Source organism: Sturnus vulgaris, chromosome 15 (genome assembly GCF_052056855.1).
Source record: "Sturnus vulgaris isolate bStuVul1 chromosome 15, bStuVul1.hap1, whole genome shotgun sequence".
Lineage (NCBI taxonomy): Eukaryota > Metazoa > Chordata > Aves > Passeriformes > Sturnidae > Sturnus > Sturnus vulgaris.
The window spans coordinates 16,868,553-16,890,209 of NC_142257.1; the positions used below are offsets into that span (position 1 = coordinate 16,868,553).

Below are 21,657 nucleotides of genomic sequence, written 5' to 3' on the forward strand. Positions count from 1 at the left end.
GAGGTGGGAATGAGTTACTAATTCTTTGGAAAAATCAGTCATAAATAAAATATTAATAAGAAAATATTAAAATATTAAGAAGCCTAGTTACATTTTATAGCAGCACAGATAGGCACATAGCTAAAATGAGTTTCCATTTGCAGGTACTTGGGTGAGCAGAGCCTCTTTCAGTAACCCATTGTGTTTCATCCTGCCTTTATGAATCTGGATCACTAGTAATTTTTTTTGGATATGAGTCATTAACTTCGTTTTCTACTTGGTATTGGATTTTTTACGAAGACAGAGGTATAGCCAAGCAGTTTATCTTCAGAAATATAAAGGGCAGCTTGAGGCAGACTGGCTGGACAAGCTATTTCTTCCTTCCTAAGGAGAAAAAACAAAACTTTTTAACTCTGGGGCTTTTTAAATCATAATTTTGTATTCAATTTATATTTCTTTGATACTATTTTTTGTGCGTGTCTGCATTTCAAGGTTTATAGTAATTTTTCTTCCCTCTTCCCACTGTTTTGTGAGATACTGGTCATTATCTGGACCTGCAAGATCCTGTGGTGCTGCTTTGAGGCCTTATGGAATAAGTGAGTATAGCCTGGCAAGTGACAATGCCGTGGAGGGTTTGGAATTGGGACTGCATTCCTGTGCCAGAAGAGTAACCAGAGTTCTTGTTAATAAGTCCACTGGGGAGCATTAGAGGTGACATAACACTGAGTGAGTGGTGTTTGCAAATAAAAATAGGTAGGGTCTATTTTAGAACCATTTAGAAGCAGTGGAAAGCAGAGATGTAGTCATTCTGGTTATTATCTGTAGTAATGCAACAATATAAAAGCAAAGGAATAACAGGTAAAAAATGTGTAAGAAAGCGGAAGGAAGGGTAAGAGTGGAAAGATCTCACCACCCATGTATCCAGTAATTAGACTTGATTGAAGAGACTTGATTGTTGCAATTTTTATATCTGCTGGTCGGAGTGATGGTCACAGTCTTGATCCGTCATGGGTGGGGGAAAGCCCAAGAAACACCAGCGTCAGCGGGTTAATACACATTTAGGTTTAGATGGAACATGAGGGGAATTTTACACTGTCTGAAGGGTCTTTGATGGTTTATGACTCCTTTTAAGTCATGGCCCTGCCCCTCACTTGAGCAAAGATGAGCCAGTTACGCCTCATCAGAAGGGATAAAATCCTTCGGCCCCAAATGGATGAATTGTCCGAAATGGGAGAATGTCCCTGTGAATGTCACCCTTCCCTGGGGGCAGGGAGGGGACAGTGGCTTGGAAACAAGCACGACGGTCTGTCTGGCTTTCTCCCTTATACGCCTGAAACCCCAGAGCCTGGTGCCCGCTGTGCACCCCCCATGTCTCCTGCAGATCAGGTTTCGCCACCACGCCGCCCAAAAGTCTGGTCCTCACCCCAGACCCGGCGCCAGCAAACACCGGGTGCCTCCCCAAATGCACACGGGCGGTTGTTGATGCAATGACCATTAACAGCTCAGTCTCTCACGGGTGCGCTTTGTAACGCAGGGGAGATTTAGGCCAGGGCACTCTCCTGCGCATCAGACATTGCTTGAAGGATTTCTTTCAGTAGATGTTTCTGACCCTCCCCAAAATCCTCCTTTGCTATTGGAAAAAGCACCACGAAGCCTTCCAGCTCTGCAAGTAAGAATAGATTCAAACCCGGCATATCTTTTGGGGACGTTGTCACCTGAGGTCTAATTGCGCTGATGATGGGACTAGATGGTCTTGAAGGTCTCTTCCAACCTTGACGCCTCTGTTAGAAGGGTTCGCTGGTAGCCCCCTCCTGCCTCGCCTCGCCTCGCCTACAAGAGAATAAAGGAGAGGCAAGGCGTGGCAAGGTGACGCCAGACGAGACAAAGCAAGGCCAGACCCCGACGGGGCGGGTACTGGCGGGTGGTGCCGGGTGTCGGTCCGGGGTGGGGCGGTGCTGGGTCCATTCTTCTCCCGGCCCGGGCAGCAGAGGTGGCGCGAACAGCTCGGAGAGCTTGAAGAAGCTGAAGTCGCGGCGAGGTGAGCGCTGTCGGGGCGGCGGGGGAGCGCCGGGGCGGGCACGGCTCATCTCGGGGTGACCCTTCCCGAAGGGAACTGAACCCCAGGCCCGGCTGGGAGCGCCGGCAGGGCTGCCGGTCCCGGTCCCGATCCCAGTTCTGGTTCCGATCCCACGCGGAGCTCCCTCAAGTTAAGCCAGGCCCGGGGGGTGCCCGGGAGCCCCGTTAGCACCGGGGGCTGTGGGAACAGAGCCGGGTCCTGCCTCCCCACACAGCCCAGCACCCCTCGGGCCGGTTCCCTGCGCTGGGACCATCGCGGCAGCCGCAGGGCCGGGCCACGAGGCTCTGAGGAGGGAACGGGGCTGGACTTTATCCCCCTTGGAGCACGCGTTTCCCTAGTAGGGGTCCCCTTGTCCGAAGTTGGTTTTTAGACTTCATAAAAGACAAAACGCCTCGGAGGTGGAGAGGTGCCAGCACCTGATGGATTTCAGTGTTAGCTGCTGATATTTTACCTCAGTCCTTTCCCATTGAGGTGTCTGGTAAGGGTCTGGCTCGTAATGCTGGTAGGGAGGGTCGTCATGGATCTTTCCATTGGTATAAATCACTTGTTACTGAGTTTATTTTGTTTGCTAGGACTCTAGCATCCATGGTACTTAGTGCTCCCAATTCTGTCCCCAGGATAGCTCTCACTCTTCCCCTGATGGTTTTGGAGGGGTCAGGGTCTGTCCATGCAACCCTGCTGGCCGTGCACAGGGACTTGACAGAAATGGCAGGCTGAATTGAAGAGATACTAACCTGTATTGATAATTCCACTGCTTTGAGGACCGTGATTTTTTGCTGGTATATCTGATGGCATAGCGTCCGATTTTAGAAAGTTGTGGAAATAAGATTTCACCGATCTTACCAGGAGCCTGGGAAGCAGTGGAACGCATTGTGAGATTTAAATTCGTTTTTATTGTGCCAGTAGGTATTACCCACTTACAGTTGTGGATACATTATATCTCCAGTAAAACTTCCCTTTCATATTGTGTGTCAGTATTGGAAGCTGAATAAATTAATTTCCCCCTTTTTGGTGGAAAGTTGTGCTTCGCGTATTACGGTTATATTTCCCCCTGCCAAATTCATGTTATTCGGCTAAGCTCCTAAATTTGTATAATTATGGCTTATTCATTAGCAATGGTCATTGAAATGCATTCAGGCTTAAGCATGGTTACAGCCGTTATCACAGCGACCATTACAGATGGAGAAAGTGAAGGTTTCCATCCCGTGGCTCAGTTTTGGTGATTTATGTGCTAACTCTGGTTCATTCTGGTGCTGATTCCTTCTGTGAGGAGAATAAGCAGTCCTTCAGTGGATAACTTTTGGATTTTCAGTGGAGACGTGCTGGCATCATTTCCAGTATCGTTTTCTGCAAAAGTAAAATAGTACAACTACCGGCGGGGCTTGCCCGGACAAGTTATCATCCCATTAAAAACAGGGAAGAGCCACTGCGCGCTCATTCTGTGTTTTTTACCACTGCTCTTCGTAGTTTCCCAAGTGTGCCCCGAGATTTAGTCAGTCACAGGCACAGTTTTTAATTTGTGTTCTTTTACCGTAACGGATTATCCTGACTGTAAAGCTGTCAGATGTTCCCCTTGAATGGAAGGTGGAGCACCTCATTTAAGGTGCTGCTCAACGCAGGCCATAGCGATTATTTAATTCGTGTAAAGTACCCTGAGTATCGTCCTCAGTCTTGAGTGGCTTCGGGCTCTTTTTCAATAGGCCATTAGCCTGTTCTGTGCCTCCATTTGGCTGGGGTAATATTGGGTGTGGAAAACCCATTGAATTCTGCCTTTTTGGTCCATTGTACCTACTTATATGGAAAATGTGAGCTCGTTTCACTGCTCAGACTAGGGATAAAAGTCCCTCTTCCCATTCAGAACATCTCTGTTCTGTCTCCTGAAATGCAGTCGAACTAAATAGTGAAGGTACCGTTATTCAGGGTCAGTTTGAAGCAAGTTATGTTTAGGTGCCATGCTCAGTAAAACGCCATCTTGCTGTAACAGGATCGTGGGGGTGTACTTCTCCTGTTGGAAATACAGCTTTTTAAATTTTATTACTAACTTTAGTCAGGAGTTTCTTTCACCTTTTCCCCGGGGCAGGGAAATTGCAGGGTTTGGTTTTTTTAATTTTTGAAAATAATGCTTTATTGTATAATTCTTTCCACCTCTGTTTTCTCAGTGGACGACCTGTAAGTCTTAGTTCTTGGGAACGGTCAGTTAGTCTGACAATACATGTAGAATTCTTGGTATCATGGTGATACCAAAAATGCACGCAATTAGTGTTGCACAGGTGGGGATTTCCCTGTGTTCTAAAATTTCAGAAACACTCCTGGCTAATTGTTCATTAAAGGCTGTGTCTTCTACTTTTGTCTCGTTTTTGTAGCAAGGCCAAGGATTTGGGCAATCTTAAGGAGATGCAGTTAATTTTCTAATCTGCACAATGTCAGAAGCACTTGAAGTGCACATAAGCATTAGCTAAACGTTTTCCTCCAACTTTTGTTTTCCTCTCTGTCCTGTAAGTGTATTTGAAGCTGCTCTAGTTTCAAGGACAGTGATAACTCAGCTGCTTTACTGCTTTCCAGTTCAGTTCTCAGTTCTTGTTTCTCTTTAATATTATCTTTTCTGTACTGGCAGGGAACCTTCCACCATCCCAGCCCCATTCAAGCCTGGCCTTGAACACTTGCAGGGATGGGGCAGCCACAGCTTCTCTGGGCAAACTGTGCCAGTGCTTCACCACCTTCACAGGGATGATTTTCTTCCCAATATTCTATGTAACCCACTGTCTTTCACTTTAAAGCTCTCGTGATGCTGTTATAGATAGGTAATTTGATGGTTGGCTCTCGCAATTCAGAGATGAATATTATGTTAAAGAAAGTTTTATTGATGTAGAGTTATGTTATTGCGATTTGTTATTTAGATGTCCTCTGTTCTCCTCATCGTCCCCCTTCCATCCCCCTGTGTGGCTAACACGTGCCCCTTGCATGGGCCATTTTGGGAGGAGGGAAGCCTTGTTACTGGGAGGCAGGGCATAACGACACCTCACCTCCAGTCAAGTTGCAGAAAAGAAGCCTCCACCAATAGATGGCAAAGAAGGAGTTAACTGACAAGACTTAAGGAGGGGCCAAAGGTATAAAAAGCAGAGCATCCATGTTGTAGACAAGCACGTGGCAGTTTAGTGCCGTACTCCCGGCGCTGTAATTTTTCCTTATTCACTCCTTCGTTGTATTTTGTTAAGGTTTTTAATAAACCTTTGAAATTTTTAAAAGTGAGTATCGTTTCTCACAATGCAGTGTCACCTTGGCTCTGTGCTCCAGCTCCCTCTTGCAGCACCAGGCAGATGCTGACAGTGTAGTGGCTTTCCAAGCCCTTGCAGGACTGTAGGAAACTTTGTTGACTTCAGGCTCTAACAAAGTTGCTGGACTGTGTCATGTGGAGGAGGCTTGGACAGTCCTTGGGATAGGAGTGTTGGGAGGCTCCTGCGGTTCCCTGAGAGCAGAGGGATTTGTTTGCCCCTCCACATGCTGGCCAGCAGTGGATCTTGCAGTTCCCTGACAGGGTCGGGATACTCCCAGCTGGGAGGCTGGAAGCTCTTTGCTCACACAATCACCACCATCATCTCTGTCTTCAGGCATGGACCAGAATCACGAAGGCAAGATGTCCCTGCTCGCCTGGGAGAAGGAGACTGGCATCAAGCTGGTGCAGATCAACGGGCAGAGGCGCTATGGAGGGCCCCCCCCAGGTATGTCAGAGGAGCAGCTGGGCCCTGGGTACGGGGCTGGTCTTTATCCCCCTTGGAGCACGCGTTTCCCCAGTAGGGGTCCCCACCCTTGTCCGAAGTTGGTTTTTAGACTTCATAAAAGATAAAACGCCTCGGAGGTGGAGAGGTGCCAGCACCTGATGGCTTTCAGTGTTAGCTGCTGATCTTTTACCTCAATCCTTTCCCATTGAGGTGTCTGGTAGGGAGGGTCGTCATGGATCTTTCCATTGGTATAAATCACTTGTTACTGAGTTTATTTTGTTTGCTAGGACTCTAGCATCCATAGTACTTAGTGCTCCCAATTCTGTCCCCAGGATAGCTCTCACTCTTCCCCTGATGGTTTTGGAGGGGTCAGGGTCTGTCCATGCAACCCTGCTGGCCGTGCACAGGGACTAGACAGAAATTAATTGAAGATACTAACCTGCATTGGTAATTTCACTGTTTGAGGACCGTGAAGTATTAAATAGCACTTGTTTTTGCTGGTATATCTGATGGCATAGTGTCTGATTTTAGAAAGTTGTGGAGATAAGATTTCACCGATCTTACCAGAAGCCTGGGAGGCAGTGGAACACATTGTGAGGTTTAAATTCGTTTTTGTTGTGCCAGTATGTATTACCCACTTACAGTTGTGGATACATTATATCTCCACTAAAACTTCCCTTTCATATTGTGTGTCAGTATCGGAAGCCGAGTAAATAAATTTCCCGGTGTCCCCGCAGGCTGGGTGGGCGGCCCGCCGCCGGCCGGCACCGAGGTGTACATCGCCAGGCTGCCGCAGGACATCTACGAGAACACTCTGATCCCGCTGTTCCAGAGCGTGGGGAAGCTCTACGAGTTCCGCCTCATGCTCACCTTCAGCGGCCTCAACCGCGGCTTCGCCTACGCCCGCTACGCGTCCCTGCAGGATGCCCGGAGAGCCATCGCCACCCTGCACCGCTTCCAGCTGCGCCACGGCTGCCCCATCATCGTGTGCTGGAGCACGCAGAAGCGTGAGCTCATCGTCAGCGGCCTGGGTGCCTCGGTGAGCCAGCAGGAGCTGGAGGCCAGGCTGCACATGGTCACTGAGGGGATCCACAGTGTCACCCTGCACGACAGCCCCGGCCAGAGTCAGGCCAAGCTTGCTGTGCTGAAATACAGATCGCACGAGGCTGCTGCGCTGGCCAGGAAAGCCTTGATGGAAGGTGAGTGGTGCTGAGGGATGCTGCTCAGGCTGGTCTTCCTGGTGTTTCCCACCTCCAGGCTTGGCTGCAAGGTGACTTCAGCCTTGGGACACCCCTTGCTCTCTTCTTGTGTCCTGTGGGATGCCAGCTGCCCTGCATGTAGTTGATTTCTGGCAGTCGTACTGGTTGGTGGTGGGATGAAGGGGCTGCCAGAGGTCTCCAGGAAGCTGCTTCCTCAGAGCAGGAGCATCACCAGTTCAGGGCATCCATACCATTAACCAAGTTATTAAACCTGTCCAGTGAAGCTTCCCAACCTCTCAGTGTCCCTTAAACACTCCTGATGGAGCTGCTCAATCCCTCTGAGCCCTGTCCCTTGACTGCAATGGCCTGATGGGACACACTTTTCAGACATCCAGCTGGGACCTCCAAAGTCCTGGTTTCGACCCATTTCTGCCCCATCTGAGGAGCATTTGGCTTTGGTATCTGTTCACTTTGGCCCTAAACTCAAGCTGCCCCTAAAATCCTGGGGATCACTGTAAGGGATGGGGATGGGATGGTGCTGGAGGGTACGTGAGCATCTCCTGTCTTCTAGGGACCCCGATGCTCGGGAAAGAAGGGATCAGGGTGGACTGGCTAGACCCCCAGCTGAAGAAGAAGCTGCAGCTTTATGAGGAGGAGCCACTGTCCAGCCGGGTGCAGGGAGGCAACAGCCTGGCAGTGCCCAGGCCGGTGGCCCCTTGTCTGTCGCTGCAGAACGTGCTGGCGTACCTGAACATGCTCTGCTGGAAGCATCGCCTGAGGACACCCGTGTTCATGACCAAGTGTGTCCAAGTGAAACCCAACGGGTGGCAGAAATTCTGGTACCAGGTGGTGATCCCAGGATGCCCTGTGCCCATTAGTGGCTTCACGTGGGTCTTGTCAGACATGCAGGGCCAGAGCGAGCACGAGAAGGCCAAGGTGGCAGCAGCCCTGCACATTCTCTATGTGCTAAGCAAGTCCTTGGTGAGTCCTTGCAGAGCCAACTCCCTGCCTTTCCCAAAGTCTTGAACAAGTGTCTGCTGGGAGTGTGGAGCTGTGGCATTTCTGGGGCAGGGCTGAAACACTGTCTCCTCTGAGCTGTGGGTGGGATTTCTGTTGGGAAGCACGGGATGCAAGAGGGAGGGGGTTTGGGGGTGAGGACAGAGCCTGATGTTTCCCTATCCATTGCAGGGTGCCAGCTGAGGTAGGCAGCTGCTCTGCTGAAGCCACCATGGAGCCTGAGCCCTGCTGGGCTCCTGGCTCCGTTCCAGCTTTCCCTCGGGATGTTTGCAGCAGTTTTGAGGGCCGGCTCTGGAGGATAAAGGCTGCTGTCCTGGTTCATGGCAGCCACCGTCCCCAGGCCGCCCTTAAGTTGGTTCCAGTTTTGGGTTGTTGTTGTTCCAGCAAAGTTTGGTTTCTGTTAAGCTGGATTGTGTTGTATTGGAGGGGCAGATACAGGAGAAGTAGCAGCTCTTGGAGGAGCTGCCAGCACCGGGTGCCACTGGCATGAATTCCTCTACTGGCATTCCTGGGTCCTGAGGAACAGCCCCAGGGGAGAACAAGGCCACCTGTCCATGAATGAGTCCTCAGGAGTGGGAGGTCTGGCCGTATGTTCTTCTGGAATTAAAAGAGTTCTAGAAAGCACCAGCTGTGTCATGTCATCTTTTCCTCCTGCATCCTCAGCTCCCTGCTGGTCCAGTGCATCTCAGTGGTCTCCCCACACACCAGGAAAGGCAAGAGACAGTAGGATTTGGAGCCTTCAGGGCCTGGTGGGCTATTGTGTGGGATGCAGCACTCCCTGGCACCTCGATCTTTGTTGTCTTCTACCCACTAGGCTCTTTCTTAACAGTTTTTGGTACCCCTCAGGCTCCCCCAAGCACCTCCTGATTTCCTCTACACTGTCTTTTTGTGGACCTCTGGGACATCTGGTAGCACCTTGTTGGAGGTTGGGGTTTTTCCTTTAGTTTTTCTCTGTCTTAGGGAATTTTCCCGTTGTTGTTGCTAAGGAACAATAACCATTCCAAGGGAGGCTCCTGCTTTCGTTAGCAGACACCTGTTTTTCAAACCAAGACATCCCTTTATGCTCTCCAGGGACTCTGGGTGTCTCAGTTTTGTAGATGGCCCAGCTCCCATCCCAGCAGGTGCAGCACGAACCCCTGAGCCAGCAGCACCTGGGGCTGTAGTTGGTGGTCCAAGGGGGTCCTAGGCAATCCAATGGGGAATGTGAGCCACAAGCAGGAGTAGAAAGCCTGGCGGAACTGCACCAGATCCTCCCCGTTCCCCCAGCAGGTGCAGGGGCTCCTCCAGGGGCCTTGGTCGCAGTGTCCACCCACTTTGCTCATCCCCAGGGAAGGACCCATCCCTGCCCCTCTTCCCACTCATGACACACTGTGATGCACATCTGGACCTACCACATCCCTTGGGCAGCACCTAAGTCCCATCCCTCTTCCTTTTAGAGATCCCTAGGATTCTCCAAGAGCCTTTTAATGCCCTCTTTAAATTCTTTCTTGCAGTCCCTGAAAGCCTGTCTGTCCCTCTTGTGGTACACCAGGAGTCCTTGCCTCATGAGGATGAGCCAAACCATCAGCACAAGGCGCTGGGAAGTGAAAGGCACTGGGTTTATTTCTAACAGAGCTAAAGTCTTAATTAACAAAGGGTAATTGACCTGCTGGGACAGCAGGGCAGGGAAGGGATGAACATGACAGCCGGCCATGTCCCCCCATATCAGAGCCCTCTCATTCACCAGGGATGTTCATGGCTGAGGGCTCCTTCTCCCATAACCTCTCCACCAGGGGCCCTCAGCCATGTTCCCCCATCCCAGAGCCACTCCCCATCCATGACGGACCCCCCTCAGGGACCCTTCCCAGTCCATCCATGTGCCCCCCCTCCAGGCCTCTCCGATGTCGGGAACACCTTCTCCGGCAGGATCATCCTCACCATCGCCAGCCTGTCCCGCCATCCCGGGGCCACCCCGGCTCCACCGGCCCCTCACAACCGCTGCCCCTACGAGACCCCACCCGCTCCGACACGCGCTGCCCCTTTAAGACCACGCCTACAGCCCAGTTTGACTGGCAGCCGTAGCAGCCAATCAGAACGCCAGCGTCCTGCCCACCTACAGTGATAGCATTACAGTGAGGCCACGCCCCGTAGGCGGGCACGCCTGTGGCTTCGGCTGATTGGCCACGCCCCGCGAGATGGACGCGCAGAGCCCCGCCCTCGCGCAGGGCGGGGCGGCAGCGCTGAGGGGGTGGCGCCCGGGCCCCGCTCAGTCGCTGTCGCTGTCGCTGTCGTCGCTGTCACCACCCTGTGCTGCCACCGCCTCTGGCTCGGCCTCGTCCCGCAGGTCGGCGAAGAAATCCTCCCCGCTGCCCAGCGCCTTGCTGCTGAGGGCGCGCAGCGGCCCGCCCTTCTTCTTCTTCCGGCGGTAATCATCGACCACCATGGAGCCGAGCGCCGACACGTCCCAGAACTTCACCTTCTGGTCGTGGCCGCTGCTGGCCAGGAGCTTCCCGTCCGGGGCTACGGCCAGCTGCTCGATGGGCTCGCCCAGGTGTTGCCCCACGCAGCCCAGCACGCGGTTCGGCAGCACGTTCACCGCCCTGGGCACGGTACGGGGGCACTGAGGGTTCTGCAGCGCCCGGGGACGCTGTGTGCCCGCCTGTCCTGGGCAAAGCTGATGGCATCCCATCCCCTCCTCATCCCATCCCCTCCCATCCCACACCTCCCCACCCCATCCCAACCACTACCCATCCCAACCCAACCCCTCCTCATCCCACCTCACACTTGCCCATCCCACCCCACCCCATCCCATCCCATCCCACCCCATCCCATCCCATCCCATCCCATCCCATCCCAAACCGTCTCCATCCCATCCCAAGCCACCCCACCCCATCCCATCCCATCCCTCCCCACCGCACCCCCCTGACCTGATGACTCCGTCCAGGGACCCCACGCACACGATGCTGTCTGTGATGGGCACCATGCAGTCAATGGTCTCTGCCCTGAGCGCAAAGCGGTCGCTGGCGGCCCCGAAGCCATCCCAGTTGAAGAGGTAGATGGTGCCTTCGCTGGAGCCACACGCCACCTTCCTCCCCCTCTAGGAACGAGGCAGAACAAAAAACTCGGAGCGAGAACGGGGGGCTATGGGATCCTGCTCCACGTTGGGGAGCAATGCCAACCTTCATCAGCACCACAGACGTCAGGTCCCCGTTCTGCGGCTCCGAGACCAGCTCAAAGCGCCGCCTCTTCACGTTAAAGACACCCAGGGTGCCATCACCACTGTGGGAGGTGGAAGGGACACGTTGTGAGCACAGGACGTGGCACAGGGCACTCCAGCCATGAATGGACATGGGGAACCCAACCCCAAGACCATGAAACCTTCCAGTACCTGGCTGTCAGTAGGATCTTCCCATTGCCATCCACGGTCATGGCACTGATGTATTCCTCCTGCTGCCGTGCCTCCAGGATGGCACTGCCCCTGCGCAGGTCCCACACCTTCACTGCCCCGCCGTCATCGCCCGTGGCAAAGATGTGGTTGTCGATGGGCAGCACGCAGTTGAGAGCCGATCTGCAGAGACCCCGGCCCCACGGTCACGGCTCCGGGAGCAACGCTCCGGGCTCTCCCTGTCCGCCCCGGGGCTGTGTGGCCCTGCCCGGGAGGGAAGGGGACAATGCCCCAGCCGTCCTGCCCAGCATGAGCCGCCCATAGACTTACTCGTGGGCCTTGGGGAAGCGCGTTTCCAGCCGTCCCTCCTCCGCTGTCAGGATGTGGATGGCCTTATCCTTGGACACAGTGAAAAGCTCTGGAGAGCCGCGTTAGTGCCCCCCGCCCGGCGTCCCCCGGTGCCACCCCACGTCCCCCGCACTCACTCTGCCCGTCCTGGGAGAACGCCACGTCCCGGCACGACTTGAGGTGATGTCCCGAGGACCAGAGCTGCCGGTTCTCCCCCTCGGTGCAGGAGTACGAGTACCTGCCGGCAGTGGGAGTGCTCGCCGGGACCCGCGAGCGGCCGGGCAGCCCCGCCGCCGCTACCCAGCGGGTCCCAGAGCCGGGACCCCCTCCCCATTCCCGGCCTCACTCACAGGTACACATCGCCGTCCACGTCCCCCGCGGCCAGCAGCGGCCGCGCCGGGTGCAGCGCGATGGCGTTGGCCGTGGCCTCCAGACAAATGTCCTCGGGAGTGTCCCGCACTCGCGGCTCCCGCGCCGCCGGCTCCGGGGACTCCGGGGGTTCCTGGCGAGAGCGGGGCCGTGGGACCGGGGCCGGCAGCTCCGGGGTCCCGCAGCCCCACGCGTGCTCACCTCCTCCATGGCGGCCGCCATGGCGCGCTGCTCATTTGCATGAGCACGCCTCTCATTTGTATAACCCCGCCCCTTTACTTACATGGGTCCGCTCACTCGCTCCTCTCCAGCGCGGAGGGCCCGGCCCGGGCATGCCCCGCTCAGGGTGGCACCAACTCGGGCTGCCAGCCTGCGGGCGCCCGTAGCCCCATTCCATCAGTTCGCTCCCCACCCGTCTCATGTTTTCCTGCTCTTTAGCGCTTTACCATTGGGAGCGCCACAGGCTCCTTAATTCACACCACGGGCTCCTTAATTCACACCGTCATCTCCTCTGTGCTCCCAGGGGAAGGGGCAGCCAGGGACCAGGTGGCACTTGGGCCCCTTGCAGGGCCCCCCGAGCCCAGCCCAGCCAGGGATCACCAGCAGCGCCCCTGCCCGAGGGGCCAGCCCAGCTCCCTGCTGGCCCTGCCCTGAGGGGAACAAGCTTTGCCTGGTGCTGGCCCCATCACACACATTCAGTGCTTAGAGCAGCTTGCACATCCACTGCTTCAGGTCACTGCACATGCTGTACCCGAGCTCAGGACCCCTTTCTTCCCACTGTCCTGAGGCACAGAATGTTCAGCTGGGACTTGTTAACCAGGGATGCTGCCCCCAACCCAAAAGCCCAATAACTACATTAAGCCACGGTTCGTCGTGTCAGCACCAAGCGCGCCTGAAGTAGAAGAGTCCTAGGATCCCTGCTGCTCCAAAGGAGGCCAAAATGTGCCCAGGCCCGTCCTCTCTGCACAAACAGATATCCACACACAAATTTAATGTGGTTTTATTAAGGCTACAACATTTACACAGCACAGGCTCTACAGCAAAGAACAGAGGGAGGGAAGAGCCCCCAGCCCTGAGCAGAGTGAACAGTGTCTGGGGCAAGGAGAGCACACCAGCACACTCCATGAAGGCAGCTCCCAGTAGGCCAGGCTTCCAGGAGAGGGAGGAAAAAACTTGGGAGAAATCAGTACTTGGGACGTTTCACTTCAACCCTGGAAGAGAGAGAGGGGCAGGAAAGTGGTGAGGATGTGGGGCAGACAGCTCCACCACCTTACCATCCAGAGCTCAGCACTGACATCCACACTTTCACACCACAGAAGGTGGGGGGACCCCAACAAGGCCCCTGCATCTTGAGCCAGAAACAGAGACTGCTGTACTTACCCATCAGCCTCCAACTTCTTCCTCTTCTCAATGATCTGCAGAGAAACCACAAAGTCCTGTTACCCTCAAGGAATCTGGCTCCTCACAACTAACAGAGGGGCTAGAGGGTGCCAGATACACCTGGGGAGAGCTGCAGCCAGGCCAGAGTGAGGTGAGGTGAGCTACAGCTGGAGAAGCTTGGCCTGTTTGCCCTTTGCTCCTTTCTGGCCACCACAGACCATTGATTCTCACCTTCCCCAGCCCTTCCCATACTGCTCACCCTGCCAGGTAACTCCCAGCTCTGCCAGCTGGCAAACAGGGAGCCACTAAACATATCCTGTCTCCTTCAATCCCCCAAACTAACACTCTTGGACACATTCATCTGCACAGCCCAGAGCAAAAAGCCCCTGACTGGGGCTGCTCCCAGGACAACAGTTCCAAAGACAGCTCCAGACACCTCTGCAATACAGAAGCCCCGAGCTGATGCTCTTGCAAGGAGCAAATCCAGCTGGTAGAGAGCCAGGCCTGGTGCTCACACACAGACTGGCAGCACGTGGCTGGACTGAAGAGCCATGGCTGGGGCAGGAGGACAGGACTGGGTGGGGCTGTCCCGGCACAGCAGCCCCAGCCCAGCTCGGGCACTCACCGCGCTGATCTTCTTCCACTGCCGGTCCAGCTCCGCCTTGTCGTTGGTCTCCTTGAAGCGGCGCGTCTTGCGTCCCTCAGACATCTTGATACCGTACTGGAACGCTGCCCTGGGGAAGGAGCAAGGCATGGCTCAGCACCCACAGGGGATCCACAGCCTGCCAGAGGGAGGGACACATCTACCCAGCCACGAGCACATGCTCCAGAGCTGGCCTGAGCCCTCAAAAGCAGCGCCTGGGCTGGAGTTCCCAAGAGTGACATTAAGAGTAAAAACAAACCACCAGGCCCAGGACCCACAGCTCCTCCTCAGGTTCTCACAAGGGAGCCCCCAGTTTTCTCTAAGCTGCCCCAGCACCCAGGCTTGGCCAGCATGGCCATCCCACCCAGAACCCTCACTTAGCCCTCTCTGAGGGCTGCACTCACTTGGGCAGAGCCTCTTTGTTGTTCATGTACTCGCTGTACTCCTCCTGCGTGTCAAAGTCCCAGCGGCCCAGAGGCCCCTTCTTGTTACCCTGCAGGGAGAGAACGACTCAGAGCAGCTCCTCAGTTGCTGCTGGGAGCCCTGCACACCCAGCCACAAGGCTCCATCTCCCATTAGCCCCAGAACAATGGCCTTGGCTCCAGACCCCTTCCCCAAGAAGTGCTGGATTTTGTGGAAGAGGAAGTCAGAACAGAGTAGCATGCCTGTCAACACCTCTGGGTCAGTGACACAACAGGGAGCAGAGCAGCAAACCCCAAATCTCACTCTGGACCCAGCTCCAGTGCTGCTCCTCTCCCACGGGATCCTCTCAGCTGGCACTGGTGCCTACTTTGCTATAGCTGCTCCTGAAGGCTGGTGCCAACATACCTGATCCATTTTGCTGTAGTCCACCTCCTCATCACTGTCCACAGCCATATCATCCATTCTGGGGAGAAAAAAGAAAATAAAGGGTTCAGAGTGGGTCCAAGAGATGGATCAGGACCTTGGAGCTGGTGGGAGTCATGTCTCATGGCCTCACACCAAACACTATCAGTTCCTGGACCAGAGGGAAGTGGCCCCAGCTGCAAGCCCTGCAGGTGACCTGTACCACAGGACATCCAAGGCTGGAAATGCTTCCAGGATGACTCTGCAGGCTGAAAGATGTTTCTTTTCCACTGAGGGAAGCCAGAGTTCCACAGCCACATGGATTAACAGGGAATGCAGCATATTCCCAGCCATCTCAGCCTCCCCCTGGCTCAGAGGGGCAGCAGGCTCCAGGCAGCCACTAACAGCAGAGAGCAGCTAACAAGAACCTGAAGCAAGGGCTTAGGATGGTTTTACCAGTCAGCTGTTGCCACAGACAAGGCCAGGCCTGCTCCCCAACAAACAGTGGGGCTAATGTTCAAGTTCTTGCTGCCAGAGAACAGCAGCCCCTTGGCACACCCTGCTCCCACCCCACAGCTTCCCGCTGCTCCTTACGTGGCAGGGTAGCACTCAGCATAGCTGTTGGACATGCCAAAGAAGTCTCCCAGCTGCTTCTTGTCTTCTGGTTTCTTCAAAGTGGCAGCAGTTAAGGAAAGCACCACATGAGCTGAGCCTTACAGCTACAGACTGGGCACAGCCAGCTGGAAACCCCCCCCGCCCCAACCAAACCGGGGGGTGCAGAGCTTTTGTCTGGTGTGGGAGAAGCAAGGCTTGAGCAGCATTTCCCTGCTACCAGGTGAGGCAGGACAGTCCCCCAGATGTGCTTGTGTCTGCAAGGGCAGCCTAGCCCCACAGCCAGTAAAGGATATGCCTCTGTTCCCTCCCAGCCAGCAGCTCCAGCAAACTTCTCATTGATAGACTTGATGAGCTCCTTGGCTGAGCCGGGTCCTGGGGAGGAGAAAGCAGAAGGTTAAATTTGGGGGGAAGAACAGCTCACTGCAGAACACTGGGGCCGGGCAGAGTCCCTGTGGGACACAGTAACAGGCAGGATAAGCTGCACGAGAGGAAGAGCAAACCAATTTGGCACTGATGGGGTCAGCTGATCCCAGGAGACCTGGAATCTTACAACAGTTTGTCTTGGAAGGGATCCTGAAGCCTATCTTGATCGAACTCCCTGCCATAGGCAGGGACACCTTCCACTATCCTGGATTTCTCCAAGCCCTGTCCAACCGGGCCTTGAACACTTCCAGTGATGAGGCAGCCACAATTTCTCTGGGCAACCTTTGCCAGGGCTCCACCACCCTCACAGGGAAGAATTTCTTCCTAGTATCAAATCTACATCTCTTCTCTTTTAGCTTAAAACCATTCCCTCTTGTCCTATCCCTCTCAGGTACCCACACCATTTGACTCACCTTTGTCAATGTCTGTGGGCTGCAAAGGAGAGGGAGAGACAGTGTTAATGAATTACACAGAGCTGAACCACAAACCCAACAGGCTGCTGCTAGTGCTGACACTGGCACATGTGGGGCACAACCAGAGATACCCAAAGTCCTCCCAACCCCACAAAGGGCAGAGCTGAGGTGGGACAGTCCTTCACGAGCAGAGACTCACCTCATCATCAGCCTTGGGCTTCTCAAAGTAGCTGTGTCTCTTCTTCTCCTCCTCCCGCTCCCGGTCCCGCTCCCTGTCCCTCTCGCGCTCCCGGTCCCTGTCACGTTCTCGGTCCCGGTCTCGCTCCCGGTCCCGGTCCCTCTCTCTCTCCCGGTACCTCTCCCGTTCCTTGTCCCGTGGCATCTTAGCAGTGGAGGGAACATAATCCCCAATGTCTTCAAAGATGCTACAAGTGGAAAAGAGCCTGGAGTTACATGTGCTGCAGGAAGAGAGGCCATAACCACGTCCTTGTGACCTGGAGCACACGGGACCAGCACTGAGAGCCAAGGACACCAGATATGGAAGTGGTTCCCATATGTGTCAGAGTACCACTGCACTTCTGCTCCCTTCTGCTGCACGACCTGAGCCTTATGGTCCAGGGCAATAGTGAGCCCTGCCTCAAGCATGAAATCCAAACCAGAGATTGCCTCCAGCCTTGTCCTACAAACCATAGGTCCAGCAGTTCCAAACTCAGCCCTCTCTAAATGTGGTGGACCAAAAAGCCAGTCCCTAAGGGACAGAGCTGTGACCCCACAGCCTAAGGGCAGGGAGGCACTTACTTCATATCAGCTTCAGGAGGCTTCTTCTCGTCCAGCTTCCCTGCAAGGACATAACAGCAGTGAGAGCCACATCATCCACTCTGCCCCCTGTGCTGCTCGCCTGGCCCTGTCTGGGTTCCATGCTGCAGGAGTGGCAAGCCGTGAGGATAGCACATCATACCCAGCCCCCCCAGGAAGCCACTGTGTCCCTTCCCAAGAGGGGCCATTTCCCCAAGGAACTGGGCCTTCATCAGGAAGAGCAGGGCACCACGAGGTGCCCCCACAGCTCCAATTACCCTCCTGCCTTCAGGACACAACACTCATGAAACCACTGTTCTCCAAGCCCACTGTCTCACAGCACAGGGGAATACCACAAACCAAAACACATCCCATTCCCTTGGGATATGCTCCAAGCACTAAAATCCTATTACTTGGTTCCTTTCACCTCCTACCTTTGTCTTTCTTCTTGAGCTTCTTGTTGCGGGTGCCTTGCCTGAGATAGGAGAGGATCTGTGTGAGCTTGCTGATGACAATGTCGTTGGTGGTCAGCGTGGTCTGTGCCTGAAAGGGAAATACATGAGGAAGCATCCTGCTCCCTTGACAGGGAACCCCTCCCGAAAAACCTGCTCTGGCCAATTCAGAGCAGCGAGGTGAAGCAGGCTGGAGAGCAGCTGGGTACCTCCATGGTGGGGCAGTCAGCCTTGCTGCGGATCAGCGTGGTGGGGATATCAGTGTCAGCATATTCATCATCCAGGTCTACCACATAGGCCATTCTGCCTGGCAGGAACAGCTCATTCCGCTCATAGGTCTTGTTCTTGAACAGGATGCGGTAAATGTTGCGCCCTGGGCAGAAGGAAAAGTGTGGGAAAGCAGAGGACAAGCCCAAAGTGAAGCGAGTTTAGTTCATCAGCAACATGAGAATCGCTTCCTAAGGACACACTTCCTCCAGTCCTCAAATTCAGGACTCTCCCCCTCCAACGGTTTTAACTTCTCCATCCACCCTCCAGGATTTCTCCCACATTCACAGCACAGACAAGGTGGGGAACAGCCACATCCACACAGTCTTACCCAGCCGGGTCTTAAATTCAATTTTGTTCTCAGGATCTTCATCTTTCCTAAACAGAAAACAGAAGTATTAGAACCAAGTGAATGGCTCCTCTGCATCCTCCTCTCTGGCAAGCAGGTGCACTCAGGAATGCAAAATACTCAATGACTCACTTAGTTTCTTTCTGGGGCTTCTCCATCATTTCCTCCTCTTCCTTCTCCTTGCTGGCAATCTCAGCCCGTACCTGGATGCAGAGTAAATCCACACATTACATCCCAACCCATGCCATTGCTGCCCATCTGTGAGCCCCATCAGATCCCCAGCATTGCAGCAACCCTTCTCAGGAAGGGAAATCCTCACTGCCACCCTGTGTGTCTGTGGGAGAGGACAGAGCAAGAGCAGCACGGTGATATCTGCACTCACCTTCTGCAACAGCGCAAAGTCCAGACCCTTCACCAAGTGAGTGTGCTCCATGTCACCACCCAAGAACTTGGACTCCTGGATCAACTGTCTCCTCTTCTCTGCAGCAGATTTATCCCTGTGCAATGAGAAGGGATCCAGGTAAGGGCCAGTCCCCCCGGATCATCCTGGTGAGCCCAGGCCCCACCACAGCCCACGTACGCCTCGGCCGTGGGCCCCACAGCCCTGTAGTTGGCAGTGGTGCTGATCAGCTCTGTCTCCTCGTAGTCCTTGTTCACTCCATCCCTCCTCTCCTTGGCTCGATCCCGGTACTTCTCGGCCAGTTCCCTCTCGCGCTCGATCTCCTGCTGCCGCAGCTTCGCGTAGTAACTGTGGGCGGGAAACAGCTCAGAGTTAACAGTGACCTGTTCATGTTTCTGAGGTCAGGTAACAGCCCCTGAGGCCTCTCACACACCCATTCTGCTCCCAGTCCCTTCCCCAAAAACACACCGGGGCACAATGGGACACAACAGGCCTGGAGGAAACTGCTGTACTGAGGCCAGCTAAGGAGGAGCTCTGTCCTCCCTTCCAAAGGGAAGGGGTCCAGCGCAGTCCTGCTGTGCAGACATGCCCCAAAGCACACAGTGATCAGTGCCATGTCCTGCCACTGCCCTGCTCTCTGAGACACCCACAGGGTCTCTCCTACTTCTTCTGGAGGCATAGCTTCAGCCCCATCCTGATGCCTTAAGTTTTTCAGTTCTGCTTGGGTGTGCAGCTTTTAGTTTTTTATTAAGGGTTACTAGGATCTTTCCACAGGATGATGAAGACAAAACAGTCCTATTCCAGCTGGGGACTCACAGACAATCTCTTCAAACTTCAGGCCCTAAGCATAAACAACATGAAAAAAGGAGGGCAAGCAAACAAGCAAGGAGGATGAAACTTCATGATTTGAGGCTGTTAATTGGACAGTTGACTTCTGCATGCAAATGGACTAAAACCTATAAAAATGTGAGATCTCATGACCAAGCCCTCTTTTACTTCCATCTTGGAGCCATCCGGGCAGGGGCCACGACTGTGGCACTGGCACTGCCAGGGTGTGGCCTTTGAAGGCCCCTCAATAAATATCCACTTTATTCCTCTTAACTCTGTCTAGCCTCTGTCCCAGCTCCTCTAGGCATCAATCCTACTGCTGCCCTCCCACAGCTGTTCCCACAAGCAGTGACAGTTCCTGAGCCTAAACTCTTCTCCAAAGCTCTTAAATAATCCACTCAAGGCCCTCTTTGGGAACCCAAGAGATCAGAACTGCTTCCATGTAAAGGACATGATGTACAACGACAAGTCCTGCTGCTTCTCTTTCCCCACTTACCTTTTCTTCTTCCGCCTGCGAGCAGCTGGATCTTCATCCTCATTGTACTCCCGGGGCATCCTGGAAAAGGGTGAAAAAACACATGTACAGTCTGCAGAGCTACATGGGTGATAGGTGGACAGAACAGTCCCTCAGCAGAGCACTGAGGTGGTCAGAGATGGAACAGAACAGTCTCTCACCCTTAATTTCCCCCTAATTCCACACTGTTGGCAGGAAAAGGGAAAAGACTGATTTTCACCAAACCAAAACTGCCTCCTGTACAAAGTGTCTTAACAGCCATGAAGCCTCACTCTTTTATTTACAGCAGCCCTGACCCACCTGCTTCTCCCCTTCCCACGCTCCTTGGCAAAAGCCCCTGTAGATACTCTCCTGCAGAGTCAGCTGGGCACAAGGTCCCAGAGGGAAAAGGGGCATGGATTGACCCAAGGACCTGTGAAACAGAGCCCTACTCACTCATGGTGGCGAGATTTGGAGGGTGGCGCAGATGTTGGCGCAGCCCGCGGGGTCATGAGAAGCTTCCTGAAGTCTTCATTGGTCAGCTTGGACCTACGAGGGAGGGAAGGAACAGAAATCATCATCCCAAAGAGCTCTGGAGGAGGAGCAGGTCCTGTGTGACCGAGATGGGTACCGGGTCCCAAAAAGCTGGAGTGCACCAGTGACTCCCAGCTTCTCCATGGGAACTGGCCTGGGGTCCCACAGTGCTGGTCCAGTCCCAGCCCACTGCCCCAGTGCTGTACTCACTGGTGGAAGGAGTGCGAGTCGTCCACATCGTGGCCCTCGGGGGCCAGGGGGTTGGAGAACGGCTCATCTAGGGAACAGGAGAGAGAGCTCAGACGCTGCCTGCAGAGCTTCACAGCCGCGCAGGAACCAGAAGGGGAGCAGCGTCCGCCTGCAGCTCCGAGGTGGATCCCAGCCCGCTGCCACCCGGGCTGGCCCCGCCAGCGCGCACAGGACACGGGGGTCCCGGTACCGCTGCGAGACCCACCGCCCCCCAAGCCCCGCGGCTCTGTGCCTTCCTGGGCTGTCCCAGGGCCTCCCCGAGGGTGTCACGTCCCCCACACCCCGGGACTGCCCCTGCCTCCTCTCAGCGGCCCGAAACACCCGACGGCCCCACTCCCGGGGCGCACCCGGTGTCAGTCGCCGCTCCGAGGCTCAGCCCTGCCGCACCCCCGCGTAGCTCCTCACCCCTGGGCTGCGGCGGGGTCCCAGCCCGCCAGGTCCCTCCCCCGGCTCCGCGGGCTGTGGCCGCTCCCCGTTCCCCCGCAGAGCTGTCCCTCGCACCGGGACCGGGGTCCCCGGGGCTCCCTCCGCTCCTCCGCGCAGGCTGGGCCTACAGCGTACACCGCCCCCCTACCGGGCCGCTGCCACCCGCCCCGCCGCAAGCGCCGCGACAGCGCCCGCGTGGGCCAAGTGCCGCGGCCTCGGGGGTGTCCGGGAATGCACCGTGTCCCCTGTCCCGTGTCCCCTGTCCCCAAACTCACTGTCGCGGTCCGGCATTGCTGCGCTCCCAGCTCCGCTGCGCGGCCCTTCCGCTCAGAGCTGCTCTCCCAGCGCACCCTGCGGCGGGCACTCCCATTGGCGGGTGCGATCACTGCGAGAACTTCCATTGGTGGGTGAGATCACGGTGAGCGCTCCCATTGGTGGGTGAGATCACGGTGAGCGCTCCCATTGGTGGGTGAGATCACGGGGGGAGCTGCGA

General features: G+C 55.1%; 3 protein-coding genes across 3 annotated transcripts; 1 reads left to right on the forward strand and 2 right to left on the reverse strand.

Annotated features, from left to right (window-relative positions):
* Window positions 1–5,666: 5,666 nt before the first annotated feature.
* On the forward strand, window positions 5,667–10,052 carry DND1 (DND microRNA-mediated repression inhibitor 1). The gene is made up of 5 exons (XM_088174030.1): window positions 5,667–5,775; window positions 6,513–6,974; window positions 7,546–7,955; window positions 9,485–9,627; window positions 9,863–10,052. The coding sequence occupies exons 1-5, from the start codon at window positions 5,667–5,669 to the stop codon at window positions 10,050–10,052; spliced, it is 1,314 nt and encodes a 437-aa protein (XP_088030156.1).
* On the reverse strand, window positions 9,576–12,327 carry WDR55 (WD repeat domain 55). The gene is made up of 8 exons (XM_014887662.2): window positions 12,274–12,327; window positions 12,054–12,205; window positions 11,841–11,941; window positions 11,686–11,773; window positions 11,359–11,538; window positions 11,150–11,249; window positions 10,898–11,067; window positions 9,576–10,570 (listed from the first exon to the last, which is right to left on the reverse strand). Exons 1-8 carry the CDS (start codon window positions 12,292–12,294, stop codon window positions 10,237–10,239), a joined length of 1,146 nt encoding a protein of 381 aa, XP_014743148.1. The 5' UTR covers window positions 12,295–12,327; the 3' UTR covers window positions 9,576–10,236.
* Window positions 12,328–13,056: 729 nt separating this feature from the next.
* On the reverse strand, window positions 13,057–21,541 carry IK (IK cytokine). Its single transcript, XM_014887695.2, has 20 exons — window positions 21,440–21,541; window positions 20,700–20,766; window positions 20,412–20,504; window positions 19,959–20,018; window positions 18,815–18,982; window positions 18,617–18,731; window positions 18,367–18,437; window positions 18,217–18,263; window positions 17,828–17,991; window positions 17,601–17,709; window positions 17,170–17,209; window positions 16,571–16,796; window positions 16,372–16,390; window positions 15,829–15,907; window positions 15,515–15,595; window positions 14,924–14,981; window positions 14,500–14,588; window positions 14,078–14,186; window positions 13,453–13,487; window positions 13,057–13,283 (listed from the first exon to the last, which is right to left on the reverse strand). The coding sequence occupies exons 1-20, from the start codon at window positions 21,453–21,455 to the stop codon at window positions 13,256–13,258; spliced, it is 1,674 nt and encodes a 557-aa protein (XP_014743181.1). The 5' UTR covers window positions 21,456–21,541; the 3' UTR covers window positions 13,057–13,255.
* Between the last annotated feature and the right edge of the window lie 116 nt (window positions 21,542–21,657).